This window comes from Ylistrum balloti, unplaced genomic scaffold (genome assembly GCF_031769215.1).
Source record: "Ylistrum balloti isolate Yb309-2 unplaced genomic scaffold, AGI_CSIRO_Ybal_v1 Utg372132, whole genome shotgun sequence".
In the NCBI taxonomy this organism is placed as follows: domain Eukaryota; kingdom Metazoa; phylum Mollusca; class Bivalvia; order Pectinida; family Pectinidae; genus Ylistrum; species Ylistrum balloti.
Window position 1 is genome coordinate 44,265 of NW_026783017.1, and position 18,751 is coordinate 63,015.

The following is an 18,751-nucleotide window of genomic DNA, read 5'->3' on the forward strand; positions in this document are numbered from 1 at the left end:
GGTAGAGTAACAGAAAACAATTATATAACATTTTTTGTTTTCCCTAACAACTTGTCTATCAAATACAGTAGAAGCATATTGCACACTCCAACACCCAACCCCCTACCCTAACTATTATTGTTTATTAAGGAAAAAAAGAAGGAAACATGTATTTGATGTCATTAAATAGTTTATTATTATATTAGGTAGCTGATTCCCTGTACAGATCATATATATATATATATATATACACAAAATCTTCTGTGCATGTTTTAAATTATAATAACTGATATTAGGCACAGATTTATTAATGATTAAAAAAACTAAAATATTAAAAACTTAACAATTTTGAATTGTAATGACTTATGGGGATAATTTTTGTTAAATATTAAATCATTCTTAATACCATTTCTTAGATCATGCTAATGATTTGAAATCAATCATATATTTCTGTGAAATATAAATACAAAAATCTGGCACTAATGAGTTTATGAATATTCATAACAGACATTGAATGTAACAAGTAATTTATAAGGTATGCAATAACGAGAAAAAGGAACCGAGGAGAAGTGATAACAATGATGATGATGATGATGATGATGGATTTAAAAATTATATCATTTAGGGAAATACATTAAACATTTTGTTGAATCTAAAAACTAAAATTGTGTGCGATGTGTTATCACAGTAATGCTGAATTAACACTGAGCATTGTTTTAAGGTAACTCTACATACACAACTCCATGGAATTTTTCTTGTCACTTAAAAATCACACTTTAAAAAAAAAACATTAAATAAAAATTTCAATTAAACATTCATACTGTTTTTTCCCCCTATTTATTTGCAACTCTTATCAGGTAATACTTTGGATAGACTAGCTATCTCAATCATGCTTTCTATCTATTACCCATTTATACTGAATAAAATACAACTACATACAGTTCATATATACATGTGCATCTAGTCATTCTTGACATTTCTGCACTTAAGCAACGCCCATCTACACATTACATGTATACACTGAAATAATCAATAACTAACAAAATGGATAAAAATCAGGCAATTTAAAATTCACTCAACCGTAAAACAATCAAACCACGCACAACTGAAAAGTAACATCTATATCCATTTACACGAGCTTGTAAATCCATGCACCAAGCAAATCTTGTAGACACATAATGATAAATCACTAGATTGAGGTCAAATGAATGACTTCTTGCACTATTAACAATTTATGCTAGCAATGTCGGGAAGATCAAGTTTCCGTGCCGTGGAGCTTGAGATCTCTTTGGTAATTGTAGGCACAATTGATATGGATGGGCTGCCATTTGGGAATCCACCAGGTGTGTAACCGAAGAATTTTGAAGACGGTACCTGCAGTCTCTCTGTTGGCGTAATAAATTGGGAAGTGGACATTGTTGGCCTTTCTGTGGGTGTCAACAAACTCTGATTGGTCACTGGAACAGGGCTGGTCAATTTGGATGTTGCCATTGAGATGCTCTGTAGCTGTTCGATAGTTGAAAAGGTACATGGCGTGGTGGGAAAAGAAAACATGGTTGGACTAGAAGACCCACTCTGAGGAGTAAGAGGTGGACTGAATGTAATTGGCACCATAAAGTTAATGGGTTGTCCCTGAACACCAGAGGCACTAAGAGGCACGCCTTGGATAATTTGCATTTGTGGAGTGAGGTTTGACACATTGGGCTGGGTCATCTTTGGTGTTTGAATGATATGACAATTATCAGATTGGCCAATGGGAAACTGGAGTATGGTTGGTGATTTGTTTGGCAACTGAACGGCAATCTGTTGGACGTTTCCGCCTGTGCTTTGCTTCATGTGAGATTGCTGAACAAGGGGAGAGGTAGATTCACTTGAAATGTCACACACTGATTCCGAGTCCGATGGAGGAGAGGCATATTCTATACGGATCCTTTTTGATGGATCAACTTCTGGACTTTCACTGTTAGGCCTCTTGTGTTTATTATTAGCACTGTCAAGAGAACACATAATTGTTTCTGTAGAACACACAATAGCCTTTGGTTTTTCAAGCACTTTTAAAGAAGATGAACAATCTACAATTTCCTGGAATTCCCCAGGTTTCTTCAGATTTTTGTTGATAGGAACTGGCACTTTGAGGGATTTGAGCACAGCATCAATCTGATCCTTTGTCAAAGGAATCATGGTGGCCTGTTTCTGGTTAAGCTGGGAGGTTTTCACTACAATAGTTTCAGCCACTGGTTTGGTTGGCACTTCTTCAGAGGATTCCTTTGGCACTGCAATACTGACCATTTTCTTTGTGACTGGTTGTACAGGGAGTTTGTGAGCGACAGTTGTCCCTGTGCTATCAGAGTTGACTATTTGAAACTGACCATTTTTTTGCTGAAGAATGAAATGTTTTCCTTTCGGTTTAATCTGCCTCTTTGAATTCTGGTGCACATCTTCCTGACTCAAGCTCTTAGGGAAATCTGTTAAAGAATTTAAAACTTTTGTAAAAAACAATACTAGATGACTGTCAAGTATGTTACCAGGAATTTTCTTCAAATTTATTTATATATAATATAATATTAATGACCAATTTTAATCTCAAACCATTAAGCAACATGCCATCCTATTTTCCTTCACATACAAAATCACCCTGATGGCCAGCTCGGCAATACACTAGAAGTTCCAGACAATATGCCTGCGATAGAAGATTTTCATCTTGATTATCTAACTTGAACAAACAGTAATTCTTATTTCACAATGTTGGTGAAATCAAAACCTACCATCCTCAGGCTGTTCACAAGTTGGACTAGCAGGCTGTGACATGGAAGCATATAGTCTGTGTCGCTCCTTCTCTGCTACCTGGCAAATTTGTTCAAAGGAAGAATTGCGTCTGAAGGAAGATTTCTTAACATTTGGAATCTCAGGGCTTGGGGTTGATGAAGTGCTATGGTCACCTGTAGAACCAAATAAATAATTAACATAATTTGCAGCAGGAAAACACACAAATCTGAGTTTCTGCCTTTATTGTCACCACTAAAACAGATCAAATCTCAGGAATATACTCCAGTGTAGATATCAAATAAAAATATGTTTGTAAGACACTATTAATGCTCACACTTCAAACATCCTTGATGAATCTACTGAAGTTGTGAAATGTGACCTTTGACTCTTTTATATTACTTAAGATTTATCACTGCTTTAATTTTTTTCCCCATTCAAAGTAAATATAACATTGTATTGAATTAACTATGAACAGATTCAGCCAAATCAGTTAGTGTCTGGGTAACCTAAATGTGTCATATGTACATACCATCAGAGGCACTAGATGCTGAGGTGCAGCTAGGTTTAATGGGTTTGTAGGGACCAACTAGATCAGCAACTGAAACAATAATTGATAAAAACTGTTAGCTAATTCAGCATATAATAATTCTATCTTCAACCTTGTATCTATTGATTATAGGGAAACCCAAACCTGTTTTCACCAACAACACTTTCCTGGGTATGATATCATATGTAAATCAATGTACAAAGTGATGAAAATCTGAGATATAAAGTTAAAATTGGATAATAAGTTAAAACCTTTTTTATATATAGTGGTTTTGATATATATTGGTATTGATTTCCAATTCAGATATATTTTTGAGAATGGCAATGTCCCAAAAATTTCCCATCAAAATGTAGAATTCTGAAAAGCATCAGAAAAACACATCTTCCTTCCATCTGAGAATACAGTTTGAATGAATTAAAGATGCATCCAGCAAGGTTAAATGATTACAATATCATTAACATGTGACTACCATTAACATGTCACCTTCTTGCCTAACAGGAATAAAGATATTTACCATGTTGATTTTTGACACAATCCAGCAAAGAATGTCGCGAACTAGGTCGATGATAACCATCATTGTAGCAAACTGAAAATAGGTAAACATTTATAGGTAAATCACACAGTATGGTATATTTGTACATCACCACTGAGAGTGAGATATCAAAAATCTTAATATTACAAAAAGATTTAATGTCAAATTTTTTTTTATACCATTGTTTGAACAAGACTTAATTTAGTTTGTTTTCAGAATTAATTAACCATATCCAAGATGTGATCCATTGGAAAGTGAGACTCACCACTAATATCCTTCATATTGTCTACATCAGGGCCGATGTACTTAAAAGCTGGTTTGCGCCCCCGTATTTCTGTGACATGGACTTTGCGGATGAGATCTAGACTCGTGAGTATATTAGCAATATCATACAAGCGTCTGATTTTTGCTGTGAAAAAAAAAAAAAAAAATAAAATTGAAAGGTTAGAATAGTTTGTAAATTCCTTACGAGATGAAAAGTCCATTTTATCAGTTTTAGATACAAATTTCATGAATACAGAAAGTCATTTCATGAATTCAAGATGTATTGCAAGAAATGTTTTAGCAAGTTATTGCTCCAGAAATTGATGCGATCTTTGTCTTACCATACCTTTACAGGCTTCCATTCTCTTATAGAATCATGTTTTTGCTGCTTTCAACTTTAAAAAATGTTGGGAAGGGTCATGTAACATGTACCCACAGAACATACACTTTATTTTCTGTTCTCAAGATCAGTACACTTACTTTTGAATTTGGAATTTTCCGTCCTGTCAACATTTGGGTCACCTATCAAAATTTTCGCTGCCAAGTCAAGGTTTACTGTTTTGGGCTGAAATATCAAAGAATAAAGTATATTCAACTTCTGTGATTTTGTCTGAAACCACTTCTCCTTGAAATTATCAGTTATGCTATATTTTTTTGTGTCAATTTCAAACACAACACACTGACCTACATATTTACATCAAAATATGAAAATTATGGCCAAATGCTGATGCAAATTTTTTAATTTACATTCGGAAATTTGAAAACCTTTCCCCCCTGTATTTCTGATCTACTATTCTGAAGCAAGCTAGCATCAGACTTTATTTGGTATGATACCATTTACCATTTCATAAAATTTGACTTGATTTTTTATAATTGACACTTACCTGGGAGACAAGAAATAACATGAGAAATTTTTGACTCATGATACCAAGTGATTTGTCCTTCCTCATTAAAGCTGCAAATGGAAGAAGGTTTTTTGTTAAAGTACATGTTTTGACTGTGATAGTTTTATTGCCCAGCTTTACAGTAAAAAACAAGCTCCTTCCTCAATCCAATAAGTGTGCTATTTTCCTAAGAAGCAGAAATGAAGAAAGTTTTCCTGATATTGATGGAAATGTTTATCAAATAATTTTTCTTAATATATATTTTACTTAGTATTCAAATACTATGCTCAATATCTATTGAAAAAAAAACAACAACTTAAAGTTATATGTGCATTAGCTTAGACTCTACATAAGTTTAATTGACATAAAAAAGGATTGATTTCCAACAGCAATCAATGCAACGTGTTTTCAAACAAGATATTCTTGAATTAAAGATATTCTGTTAAATCTTTCTGAAATGTCACTTTTAATGGCTGTGTAACTTTAACCAGAACTCTCTTACATATTTTCAGGGTGCCTTTCATCTTTTCTGAACATTGATAAAAAACTAATTGTAATCTGTTTTCTGTTCATAGGTCAAAACTTCAATAAAACACTTGATTATCAAAATTTGTTTGACAATAAGAGGCTGTGTCAGTGTAAAGCAGCGTACCTGTTCCACCTGCTGTTGCACCTTTGCCTTTTTGACTATTTTGTTTGGAGTTACCATCCTTGTTTGTTATTTGCTCTTCCAATTCACGGTTTAATTCATAGTCCTTCACATTTTTGAGCTGCTCGTCGAAACCTTCTGCAACACCCAAAGCCTGAAAAATGGAGAATAAATGAATGCAAGCTTTATTAAAACCATAAAATTTAATAATTTGAGATCTTGATTGCATTTCTGAACTACTTTTATGAATTAAAGTATATATAAAATCTTTAATGCATTGACAATAATACCTATATCCCACCTTAAACACTGCCTGTGACAAGTAAATTCTACAACTTGGATAGGAACAAATTTTAAATCACCTTGATCTGACTAAATTCAAACAATTCTTCAATTTGATTTGGTATTTTTGACCAGTGACCATACCGTTTAAACAACATTCCTTTTATAACACTTTTTTGTTTCACAGATGAAAAAATTGTTTTTCCTACATAACCAGTTTCCTGTACCCAATTTTAAGCCTACTTGTTTGAAAAAGGTGGTTCACGGAGGGAGAATCTCCAGTGCCAATTCCCAAACACTTAGGCTTACATGTTTAATTTTGATCATATACAGCAATATTATTAATAATAATAATGATAAAAGTTTCATACCTTTAATTTTCCAAGAGTATTGATCAGATTAGTCTTTCCATGCCAGGCATATTTGTTCTTTGCAATCCTACTGACAATTTCCACACTTTCTAGAACATTGACAATATCGTAGATTCTCCTGCGCTCCACAGCTATAAAATGAAAGTGTGTATATTAAAAAATATGGTCATTACTTTATAAATATCAAACTTTCAAAGTTAATGTTCACTCTTAACAGACTTTTGTGTTGCCATTACTTATTTGATGAGAATTGATTTTTAGCCAACAAAGGATAGCATTTCCAGGAGTATTAATTTTTTTTTAAAGAATTCACTCAATTCATAAGTAAATATTGTTAATATTTAGTGTAAACCACAGTGTTTCCTGACTCAAAAACCTGCATTTTGACTCAATTAATTGACAATGGATCCTCAAATCGATAGTTTTACTCTATGGCAAATGCAAAATGAGTTCCTGGATTCATGAATTTTGAGAAACTCAAGGAAAACATTGTCTAAATCTCATGACACAAATGTATAATTTACCCAATTCTTTAGCAACTTCATCCAGTGATATTTCACTGCTCTCATTCACCCCTGGAAATTCCTTGTATTTCTGCAGAAACCTGAAATTGAATTATGAAATACAAGTTTTAATCAAACATTAAAGCACAACAGTTTCATATTTAATTTCAGACATTTTGATACAAAATTGATCTAATAATCAACTATTTAGTAATAATCAGGTTTCGTTACAGGGTATTTCATAACTGGTCTTGCTTACTTTTGACAAAGAAGTCCTAAAGATTTTTCTTTCCTTGATCCAGGTTTCCAACTATCCCCATCTAAATCCTGATTGGCATCTCCTTCCATTTCAACTTCATCAACTTGCACTGATTTGCTCTTATCTTCAACAGGCTCTTCATTAAAAAGTTCCTTTCTTTTATCCCGATTTCTAATTTCTGGACTCATTGCACTGAAAAGCATTTTAAGATTAGCAGTTGGTGTAAGGGGTGCTTGAATATCATCAGCTTCCATTGTTGGAGTTATAGAACGTTCTGTACAAGAAGAAGGTTCTTCAGCTTTAACATTGGTATTTAATGACTGTCTTAATTTAGATCGTGGGGACGACACTCGTTTTGGACTGTCTTTGTTTTCCTTGTTTTTATTCTTCACTAATCTGTTGAATCTATCCATGTCTGAGTATTGAATATTTGTAGATTCGGAGAAAGGGATTCTATCCGATTCCTGATCTCCTTCACTTTCAAGTCCTTCATCGGAGATTTCTAACTTCACCTGTGAGGGAAGCAAGGATCTTGCTAGCTGAATTTCACTCATGTCGAAATCTACAAAATAAAGCAAATGTGTTATCTTGAGAATGCCTTTTACTAGATGATCTTATTATGTAATCCTGATTTTACCAATTGTGTGAATCTTCTCAGTTCTATGGTCAATAGGCATGCCCATATCCGTATATACAAATGGGTCTACACAAATTTCCATAGCCTGTATAGACTTGATCTGGTTTAGACATAGACACATTAAATTAAAGTTGTAATAGATAAGATTAAAACTTAAACTAGCCTTATTTAGACAAAGCCACATTAAAAATAAATAAAACGAAAATGAAAAAAATAGCCAAACCTTACAGTAAATTTAACGTTTTCTAAATTTGACTCTGTACATGTTCACCGATCATCTGCATTCCTATCCATTCCACTTCTATATATATTTCATGCTGATGTCCTTTTTATATAATTTGCTGTGACAATGTTTGTGCGTATCGACATCATTATATTTGCATATCTTACGTATTTTATTAATAGATATGAAGTTAGCTTTTTGTTTCTTCGACGTCGACTTCAAGGGGAAACTAACCCAGAATCAGTAAAGAGTAAACAATAGAAAATAAAAAAATGACTTTAAAGAGAAAATCCGAAAGGTAACGAACAGAAAAATGGCATAAAAAGACAATTCCATGTCGTTTGATCGTTGATGATTAACTTGGTGAATCAATTCTGGAATAGAGAATAAAAGATAGATCAACGACTGTTGTAGGGAATTGGGGTCCCGCTTTCTAGACCCTATAACGGAATTCACTTGGCCTACGTCGATTATAAAACATACAAATCATAATAATTTTAATGAAAATATTCGGAAAGAAAATCTAAATCAAAACAATGAAACGGATTTGGACAAAAAAATAAAAGATGTTTCAACACACTGATCGTGACGAGACATGTCACTTGTCAAATCACAGAATTTAAGGCGCCAAGCGAAAAATCGCTATGCCAGCTTCGAAAACGAACATGAATCCGGAAAATACTGATTACTTACCAAGAAAATCTGTAAATATCCAATTTTCCATGATGATAACTGAACTATTAACTAGCAAAACAGATATTTTCCGGTGTCTGATGTCATAGCGTTCAAAATAGCGGCGAATGTCTGCGCGTTCGAATTTGGCGCGTGATCGTATGCAATACGGCCCCAAACATGTATATTTAAGTGTTTTGAAGATTTTCGCCTCCTGTTGCTAAATGGCAACATGCGAAATGAATATATGTTCATATAGCCTGTTTTGGGTTTTGAGATCTATCAACCATCTGTTCAATGTATGAATTTGACCACTGATAAGCATCATTTCCAATACATAAATATACGAAGCGGTATCAGGGCCGTGACCCTGGGTCAAAATGTAAACCAAATATTCGCGGAAAAATTATCAGAAGGGGGTGTGACGTTAACAATCATTAATACAAAATAAACACTTGTTCTTGGGATATAAATGTAATGCACATATGTACTTTATGAGACTCAGTACGACTAGACGATCAATTATTTGTTTTGACAGAGATATTTTGCCATAAATTAAGATCGACACGAGTCGAGTGCCTACATGTACGGGATTATGTAGGTCAACATAAACTAGAAATTTATTTTGAACTTGTTAATAAACAGGACAAATATGACCATACAAGATGGTCTTATAACTAAATTTGGTAATGGAGAACTCGATTTCATTAAAACAACAATATAAAATTGGGTACTATCACTTACATGTCCAACCGGTGTTTGTCAAACTGCCTTCATTGAATCTTGGCTGGAGTCCAATGTGCTATCTAACACGTAGATATATTTTTCTAGATAGTTAGGTATATTGCACCAGTTGCATTCAGCAAACACACGTATCATTTAGAACCACAAAAATGTGTGAAATATGGCAATATTTAGTCAATCCGATCCTCCAGTACAACCGGTCAGATATTTACCGTTGAACGTACGAAAATACTACTAAATTGGCGCGAGATGTTACCGTTTTAGTTACCGTAGACCCGCCTACTTCAAGTGAACCAATCAAATCAAAATCTCTTTTGCCCGCGGTTATTGAAAGCCAATCATCGTGCCAATATACCAAATAGACGAAACGTCAAAGGTCACACGATTGAAAACATGTCCAAGCCTTGTCCTGACTGACAAGGCTGTGTAGTGTAGCAACGTAGGTAACAAGCCCAGACCAAACATCGATGACGATTATTGATCTCGCTCGGTATTGATTTTACTGTTTTGATGACGCATTTCCCGCGAAAATGGGCTCAGACAGGCGAGTTAGATATTATTAGAGTACGAAACCGATTAACGTTGGAATATCCCGCCAGTAAATATAGAATTAAAAATGTAAACACAGAAATTGATGACGTATTTCACATTCAGGTTATAAATGATGCATGCAGGTTTTTTTAGCAACCGTGTCTCATAGAGATCATGAAACAGGTAATTTAAAGAAGCATGAATTATGTAATGTTTGCATCTTATGTATCGATAACATAAGTAATTGTGTCTTACTATTTAAGAGAGTGCAATAATTTTCTTGAAAATTGTTTTGTAAAAATATTTATAAACATCCTTTGATTGATGATGCGCCGCGTGTTTCAGACGCTGAATGGCTGTGACTGTTACCTTGTAATCGATCAAAAGTAATACGTTTGATTGTACATGATAGGTATCTTAAATATCATTTATTTTTCTTTCTTTACAGAGAGAAAGGTGATTTTTTTTCTCTAAAAAAATAAAAGAAACAAGGGACGACTGCTCGTCTGCTCTCCCATATCGGTCATGGGTTAATTGTTTGTCACAACAATAAATCGCCCTAGGGTATTATGTACTGAGGACATATGACACAATATTATTTTGACATTGGGTTGGCACATTGCCTGTTTGTTACTGGTGTAACACATCTATTGACTTAATCAGGAATTGGTCAGAAAGAAGGATTAACCGCACAAGTATTCCTGTTTTATCCCCCAAAGTTCTGTTGGAAATTTACATTTTTTTACTACAGAATAATTGATGTTTATATCAGTATGAAAAGATAATATTTCTTCTTATAAAAATGTATTGCTCTGTCTGGATAATGTTGCTTCTTTTTAAACATCTGTTACTGTAAATTTATTTTTTTCTTCATTTTATGTTATGATTTTTTATCAATAAAAGGATTTGTCGTAAATTTCCATTAAAAACCTCAACAACTTTGGCACAAGGAAGACGAAGAGAAGATAAGAAAGAAAAAAAGGAAGTTCAAATGTAATATAGCAAAAGATGCACTAGAAAATTTAACTATTTATCTTTACAGCTATGAAATTGAAATTGTAAAGTAAACAGCACTGAAGTTTCTTGCAAGCAAAAAGTTATTTTTTTTTCAATCTGTTCATTGATTTGTATTATACAGGTTCTAATATGTATGAAAAAAGAAAAAAAAATACAACCTCACCCCCACTACCCCCACCCCCACCTAACCACCCCCCCCAAAAAAAAAAAAAAAAAATCCTAACAATAGTATTATCATAGTATAGTGTGCATTGAAAGTATTTGCCTTGTACAAAGTTCGCTGTTTGCAGTTAAAACGGGAATATCTTATAATTTAATTCATTACCTGCAGGTGAAACAGGAATTGTAGCTTCCGCTCTAACTTGATCAATAGAGGCAATTAAACTTAGGATCTTCATATTTTTTTCATTTTCAGTGTCTTAATGTCTCCCTTGATGATGCCTTACTTTTGGCTGTTAGTTTTCAGTGTTTGCCCTTTGAATAAGGCTTTTGGTTCAGTGTCCCTGGCAGAATAACATGCCTGTTGAAAATTGGTAGAGACCAATGTTTAGTAATACCTTAGTCTCACATCTGGTCCACCTGTTGTCAGTATAATGTAACTGGGTGGCATGGGGTGTTCTAATGTTCCAACGGCTGTCTACTTGATCACAGTACCATCTATACCATATATGTGAAAATGAACGGAAGTAACTCTGGGACATCAGAATGACTGGAAGCCTTTGGCTGTACAGGTCAGTTTGGTAGCACTGTAAAATTGGCATGAGCTATCTTACATGACCATATAGTAGCCTCCTGGAAAAAAACACATTAAACATACATGCTAATTCCTTGCATGCACTGGGACCTGGTGTCTGTAAATCAGCATAGCTGTTACTAGGAGGTTAAGCAACATAAAAACAAACCCAATACTGTTTCTTTATTAAAATTTGCTGGTTCAATAAAACCTTATGATCAAAGTAAGACCCTGACGAGAGAAAGAAAAAAATATAAGTGGTATTTTGTAGGAATTCAAGGATAATATCTTTCTAAACTAAGTACAGTTTAAATTTTATTTCCCATCCTAAACCTCACTATATTTACTATAGAAAAGGGTTCACTATATAACAAAAACTGTTTAGACTATGTTTTGGATCAATTTTTCCCATCGCCAACAGTCGTATAGCATAGTCTATAGACATCTATAGTACACATGATGATTTTCTTCTGTCTGATGTTTGTATTATACTAGATAGTCTGCCAGTACATGTATATAGCTTTTAGACATTCTGTTGGTGCCAAGGTACATCACTTTAGTATATTCGTACATTCATTTTGTATATATTTAGAAAAACTGTACAAGAATATGACTGCTAGGATGCCTGGAATCATATGTAAATGAGTTATATCATAATTTTTCTGCAGTCCATGCCTGATGATATGCCAACTGATATTGATTGCTGTTTTGTAGAGTTTCAAACAACAAATACTATTTCTTGGTGTTGTGATAAGCCCATCCATAGAAATTGATGGGGAAACAAAAATGCATTTTTTTTATTTCAGTAAGTGACATCAGATTTTTTTATGAAATTTCTTTTTCTTTCTTTCTTTCTTTCTTTCTTTCTTTCTTTCTTTCTTTCTTTCTAGCCTCAGTTACATTGTTCATGAATAAAACTCAATCGATCTGAAGCCCATGCTTAATTTTTAGGTGGGAGTTGTGTCCCTTTTGTAAAAACCTCTGCAGGTGCCATCCATTTCCTATACTGTGAAATACATCTGGCTGTGATATTTGATCTAACTTAGAATCACCTTTTCAGAAGGGCGAGACTTATTGTCTGTTATCTGTTTGTTTTTATTTGTCGTACCTCATCTTCTATCAATATTTTTCATTCAAAACTTTTGAATATTTGATCAGAAGTATGCAAGGATGAAGAGATATCAGGTTTGTTAGGACAAATGGCTTTGACCAATTCTCAACGTCACACAGGGTCATATGATTACTTAAAGAGGATTCTAGGTCATCATACTTGACAAATAGCATGAAAAGAAGGAAGGGTATCCATTATAGTTGAAAAAACAACCTTCCATTGAAATCTTACCTTCACAAACTGCACACTGAATGAGTGAGATAGGTCCATTAGTTCTCTAGTTATGGGAAATATGTCACTTTCATAGTAACATGATTATAATGCTTTAGAGGTTGAGAGTACATGGAAGTCACCTAACTAACCTCAGCTAGTGGGAATTTTCATTTAGTCATGTTGTATAGTCTCCAGATAGAGCCCAAAGGGTCAGTAATTCAAAACACGAATGGCAGTGTGGATTTGTTGCTGTTGACTACATAAGGATAGAAGTTATTTGAGATGCTTCCTTAAAGATATCTAACCTGCGTTGTTGTTGTCTTTGGGGTCAAAGTCTTTGTGGAGGGAGTAGTGTAGAAGTTGAGAGTACAGTTTGCCTTTCTAGCATCAGCAAGTGGGAATTTACCTTCAGTTATGTGGTAGAGTACCTGGCTAGCGAGGGAAGGGTTCAATTTAGTGGTGGCAGGTTGTTTTACATTATTCAGTCTTAATACAATATATCTTGTTGAGAAAAATTAAAAATATTCATCTGACATCATTTAGGAGTGTCAAGTTTGAAGTTTTACTTTGCAGTATAAACATGTTTTCTATACAAAAACATTTGTTCTAAGTCTTAATCTGTCTGTGTTGGTGTAAGCAAATGAATACTTATTGTATCAACAAGCAAGTCTTTCCGTTTTTGACACTAATATAGATTTTAAACTTGTTTATACAAATGTACATACATTCACACCTTACAGGTTAGGTAGATTTTCTGAACACCAACTCTGCTTTAAAACAACATGTTTAGATAGGTTGTCACAAGGGATGATTGAGAATTATAGCGTACTGCAGAATTGGTGTACAGGTAAATTGTACAGGTAAATTGTACAGGTAGATTGTACAGGTAAATTTTACAGGTAAATTGTACAGATAGATTGTACAGGTAAACTGTACAGGTAGTTTGTACAAGTAAATTATACAAGTAAATTATACAGGTAAATTGTACAGGTAGATTGTACAGATAAATTGTACAGATAAATCATTGTTTGGCAGTAATAGATCTAACCCTAAATTGTATTTGTATTACTGAATTGGAAAGGTGCTATTCACTTGTGTGTCATTGGTACAATCTTCAATACCTCTTGTTATGCTGACAATGATATTGATGCTGGTATATTGCTGCAGTCGCACATTAAGAACATAGTGAAAATAATTTTGACATCCAATCAATGTAGACTTTAGAGACATAATAACAAATTATAATGAAATTCATTGTTAAACTGAGATTTCTATTTGGCAGTTACTTTCCATTATAATAACTCTGATATACTCTCTGCAATAAGAAATGCTTGATGAGATATTACGTGTTGTATGCTTACCATCATTACATTAACAATGATAAGCTGACATGTTTATCTGAGGTTGAACATATTGAAATCTGCAAAATATTAGCGGTGATTAGTTATTAAAAGTTGAATAAAACTGCATCATACTTCTGTCCTTAAGAACTTGTTTGTGATGCAGAGGGCCTAAATTTTCAACCTAGCTAGCTAGCAGGTGACTGTGGAAAATCAAAAGTGATTGAAACAAACGTCAAAATCTACATGAGGAGGTGTACGTTCCTTCATAATTCAATAAATATCATAATTCTCATGTATCTTATAGTTTTAAAACAATGTCAAATACATATGTAAATTGAACTTGCTAATAATTGCCAAATAGTAATTGATATTTAGAACAGTTTTTAGAATCACAGAAATATATCATTAGAGCTGTAGTCCCTAGCTGTTAGATGGCTAATATATAAAAAAAGCACCAAATCTTAATAACTTTTCATATTTCACTCTGTACATGTACTTTGCACATGATTTCAGATTTCTATAAACAATCTTCATTATTATCATTATTGTCATATTTGTATATTAATTAAACCTGTTTTTTGTGAAAATTATCCTAAATTCTGTGTGAATTATCCTAAATTCTGTGTGAATTATCATAAATTTTGTGTGAAGTATCATAAATTTTATGTGAATTATCTTATAACTGTTGTAGTCATACATATATATGTTTGAATTTTGTAATAATAAATGTCATATACTTGTTTAACATTCTATCGCTGGTATTAGTATCAACATGACTTAAACTAGGGAATTCAATTTTTCCATATAATTATCAATAAACTGGAAGCAAGTTGTGCTCATTTAAGGACTGGCTCTTAATTCTTCAGCTAATGTGTTGTCTTTTAAGATACTGAAGATGAAGAGTTAGAATTAAAAAAAAAAGTAAGATGTGTTATTAAAAAGAAAGAAAAACTATAAAATTTGTGTCTTTGTCAGTTTTTCTCAAGCATAGAATTTTACACACAATGTTTGATTTTGTAAACTTAAATTCTTTTATAAAATTGTGTATCAGTGTGTGAAAGGGATTACAATTAAATGTTTGTTTTGATGGGCTACAAAAATTGTCAAAGTATTGCAAGATAAAATAAATCATAAGAAGAGGCCTAGAGGGCCTGTATTCTTACTTGGTTTAAACAAAATCATGGTCAAAGGTCAATTTCATTTTGTTGAATTTATATAGAAGTAGATCAGGTAATAGACATAATATTATTTAAATCATTTTAAATACTGCCTTTACATACCAGATATTTGTAGGTTTACTGAATATAGATAATATAATGTTGAATCTGCAATGAGTTTTTATTTCATATGAGATTTATGAAACAAGTCTTAAATATTTTTATTTTTGTGACTTTTTTATCGCATAACTGAGAAAACTGTCAAACTTGTAACTGAGTAGGAGTCAACCAACGGAGAAGGAGACAACCAACGGAGTAGGAGACAACCAAAGGAGTAGGAGACAACCAATGGAATTGGAGACAACCAACGGAGAAGGAGACAACCAACGGAGTAGGAGAGAACCTGTGGAGTTTAAGAGAGTAGGAGAGAACCAACGAAGAAGGAGACAACCAACAGAGTAAGAGACAACCAATGGAGAAGGAGAGAACCAACGGAGTAGGAGACAACCAACGGAGTAGGAGACAACCAACGGAGAAGGAGACAACCAACGGAGAAGGAGACAACCAACGGAGAAGGAGACAACCAACAGAGTAGGAGACAACCAACGAAGTAGGAGACAACCAACGGAGTAGGAGACAACCGATGGAGAAGGAGTGGAGAAGGAGACAACCAATGGAGAAGGAGTGGAGAAGGGAAGGAGTGGAGAAGGAGACAACCAATGGAGAAGGAGTGGAGAAGGAGACAACCAATGGAGAAGGAGACAACCAACCAACAGAGTAGGAGACTACCAACTGAGTAGGAGACAACCAATGGAGAAGGAGTGGAGAAGGAGACAACCAACGGAGAAGGAGTGGAGAAGGAGACAACCAATGGAGATGGAGACAACCAATAGAGTAGGCAACCAACGGAGTAGGAGACAACCAACAGAGACAACCAATGGAGAAGGAGACAACCAACGGAGAAGGAGACAACCAACGGAGAAGGAGACAACCGATGGAGAATGAGTGGAGAAGGAGACAACCAATGGAGAAGGAGACAACCAACGGAGTAGGAGGCAACCAACGGAGGAGACAACCAATGGAGAAGGCAACCAACGGAGTAGGAGACAACCAACAGAGTAGGAGACAACCAACGGAGTAGGAGTGGAGGAGACAACCAATGGAAAAGGAGTGGAAAGGAGACAACCAATGGAGAAGGAGTTGCGAAGGAGACAACCAATGGAGAAGGAGACAACCAACGGAGGAGACAACCAATGGAGAAGGAGACAACCAACGGAGAAGGAGACAACCAATGGAGAAGGAGACAACCAATGGAGAAGGAGACAACCAATGGAGAATGAGTGGAGAAGGAGACAACCAATGGAGAAGGAGACAACCAACGGAGTAGGAGGCAACCAACGGAGGAGACAACCAATGGAGAAGGAATGGAGAAGGAGACAACCAATGGAGAAGGAGAGAACCAAAGGAGTAGGAGACAACCAACATCCTGATTGGATTTTGGTCAATGACCTGATCATTAAGGAATCAAAGATAGATATCCAATAGTGTTCAATAGAGCCCAACAGTATTCAATAGAGCCATACAGTATTCAATAGAACCCAACAGTATTCAATATAGCCTAACAGTATTCAATAGAACCCAACATTATTCAACAGTCCAAGAGTATTAAATAGAGCCCAAACAGTATTCAATATAGCCCAACAGTATTCAATAGAGCCCAACAGTATTCAATATAGCCCAACAGTATTCAATAGAGCCCAACAGTATTCAATATAGTCTAACAGTATTTAATATAACCTTACAGTATTCAATAGAGCAATTTCAATATAGCCCAACAGTATTCAATAGAACCCAACAGTATTCGATAGAGCCCAAACAGTATTCAACAGAACCCATCAGTATTCAATAGAGCCCAGCAGTCTTCAATAGAGACCAGCAGTATTCAATCTGGACAACCAGTATTCAATATAACCTAACAGTATTCAATATGGCCCAACAGTATTCAATAGATCCCAGCAATATTCAATAGAGCCCAAACAGTATTCAATATAGCCCAACAGTATTCAATATGGCCCAACAGTATTCAATAGAGCTCAAACAGCATTCAATAGATCCTAACAGTTTTCAATAGAGACCAGCAGTATTCAATAGAGCCCCAGCAGTATTCAATAGAGACCAACAGTATTCAATAGAGCACAGCAATATTCAATAGAGCCCAGCAGTATTCAATAAAGCTCAAACAGTATTCAATATTGTCCAACAGTATTCAATATAGCCCAACAGTATTCAATATAGCCCAAACAGTATTCAATATAGTCTTACAGTATTCAATAGAGCCCCAACAGTATTCAATAGAGCCCAAACAGTATTCAATAGAGCCTAACAGTATTCAATAGAGACCAGCAGTATTCAATAGGGCCCCAACAGTATTCAATAGAGACCAGCAGTATTCAATATAGCCTAACAGTATTCAATATAGCCTAATAGTATTCAATAGAGCCCAGCAGTATTCAATAGAGCCTAACAGTATTCAATAGAGACCAGCAGTATTCAATAGGGCCCCAACAGTATTCAATAGAGACCAGCAGTATTCAATATAGCCTAACAGTATTCAATATAGCCTAATAGTATTCAATAGAGCCCAACAGTATTTAATATAGTCCAAACAGTATTCAATAGAGCCTAACAGTATTCAATAGAGACCAGCAGTATTCAATAGGGCCCCAACAGTATTCCATAGAGACCAGCAGTATTCAATAGAGCTCAAACAGTATTCAATATTGTCCAACAGTATTTAATAGAGCCCAAACAGTATTCAATATAACCTTACAGTATTCCATAGAGACCAACAGTATTCAATAGATCCCAGCAGTATTCAATAGAGCTCAAACAGTATTCAATATTGTCCAACAGTATTCAATAGAGACCAGCAGTATTCAATATAGTCCAAACAGTATTCAATAGAGACCAGCAGTATTCAATAGAGACCAGCAGTATTCAATAGGGCCCCAACAGTATTCAATAGAGACCAGCAGTATTCAATAGAGCTCAAACAGTATTCAATATTGTCCAACAGTATTCAATAGAGCTCAAACAGTATTCAATATAACCTTACAGTATTCAATAGAGCCTAACAGTATTCAATAGAGCCCAGCAATATTCAATAGAGCCCAAACAGTATTCAATATTGTCCAACAGTATTCAATAGAGCCCAAGCAGTATTCAATAGAGCCCAGCAGTATTCAATAGAGCTCAAACAGTATTCAATATTGTCCAAACAGTATTCAATATAGCCCAAACAGTATTTAATAGAGCCCAGCAGTATTCAATAGAG

The 18,751-nt window shown here is 34.5% G+C and overlaps 1 protein-coding gene across 1 annotated transcript; it reads right to left on the reverse strand.

Annotated features, from left to right (window-relative positions):
- Positions 1-964: 964 nt before the first annotated feature.
- On the reverse strand, positions 965-9,428 carry LOC132564284 (transcription factor E2F8-like). The gene is made up of 12 exons (XM_060228953.1): positions 9,313-9,428; positions 7,037-7,598; positions 6,799-6,878; positions 6,275-6,405; positions 5,625-5,775; positions 4,973-5,043; positions 4,569-4,653; positions 4,090-4,233; positions 3,807-3,878; positions 3,275-3,343; positions 2,745-2,918; positions 965-2,444 (listed from the first exon to the last, which is right to left on the reverse strand). The coding sequence occupies exons 2-12, from the start codon at positions 7,588-7,590 to the stop codon at positions 1,204-1,206; spliced, it is 2,772 nt and encodes a 923-aa protein (XP_060084936.1). The 5' UTR covers positions 7,591-7,598; positions 9,313-9,428; the 3' UTR covers positions 965-1,203.
- Positions 9,429-18,751: the final 9,323 nt, after the last annotated feature.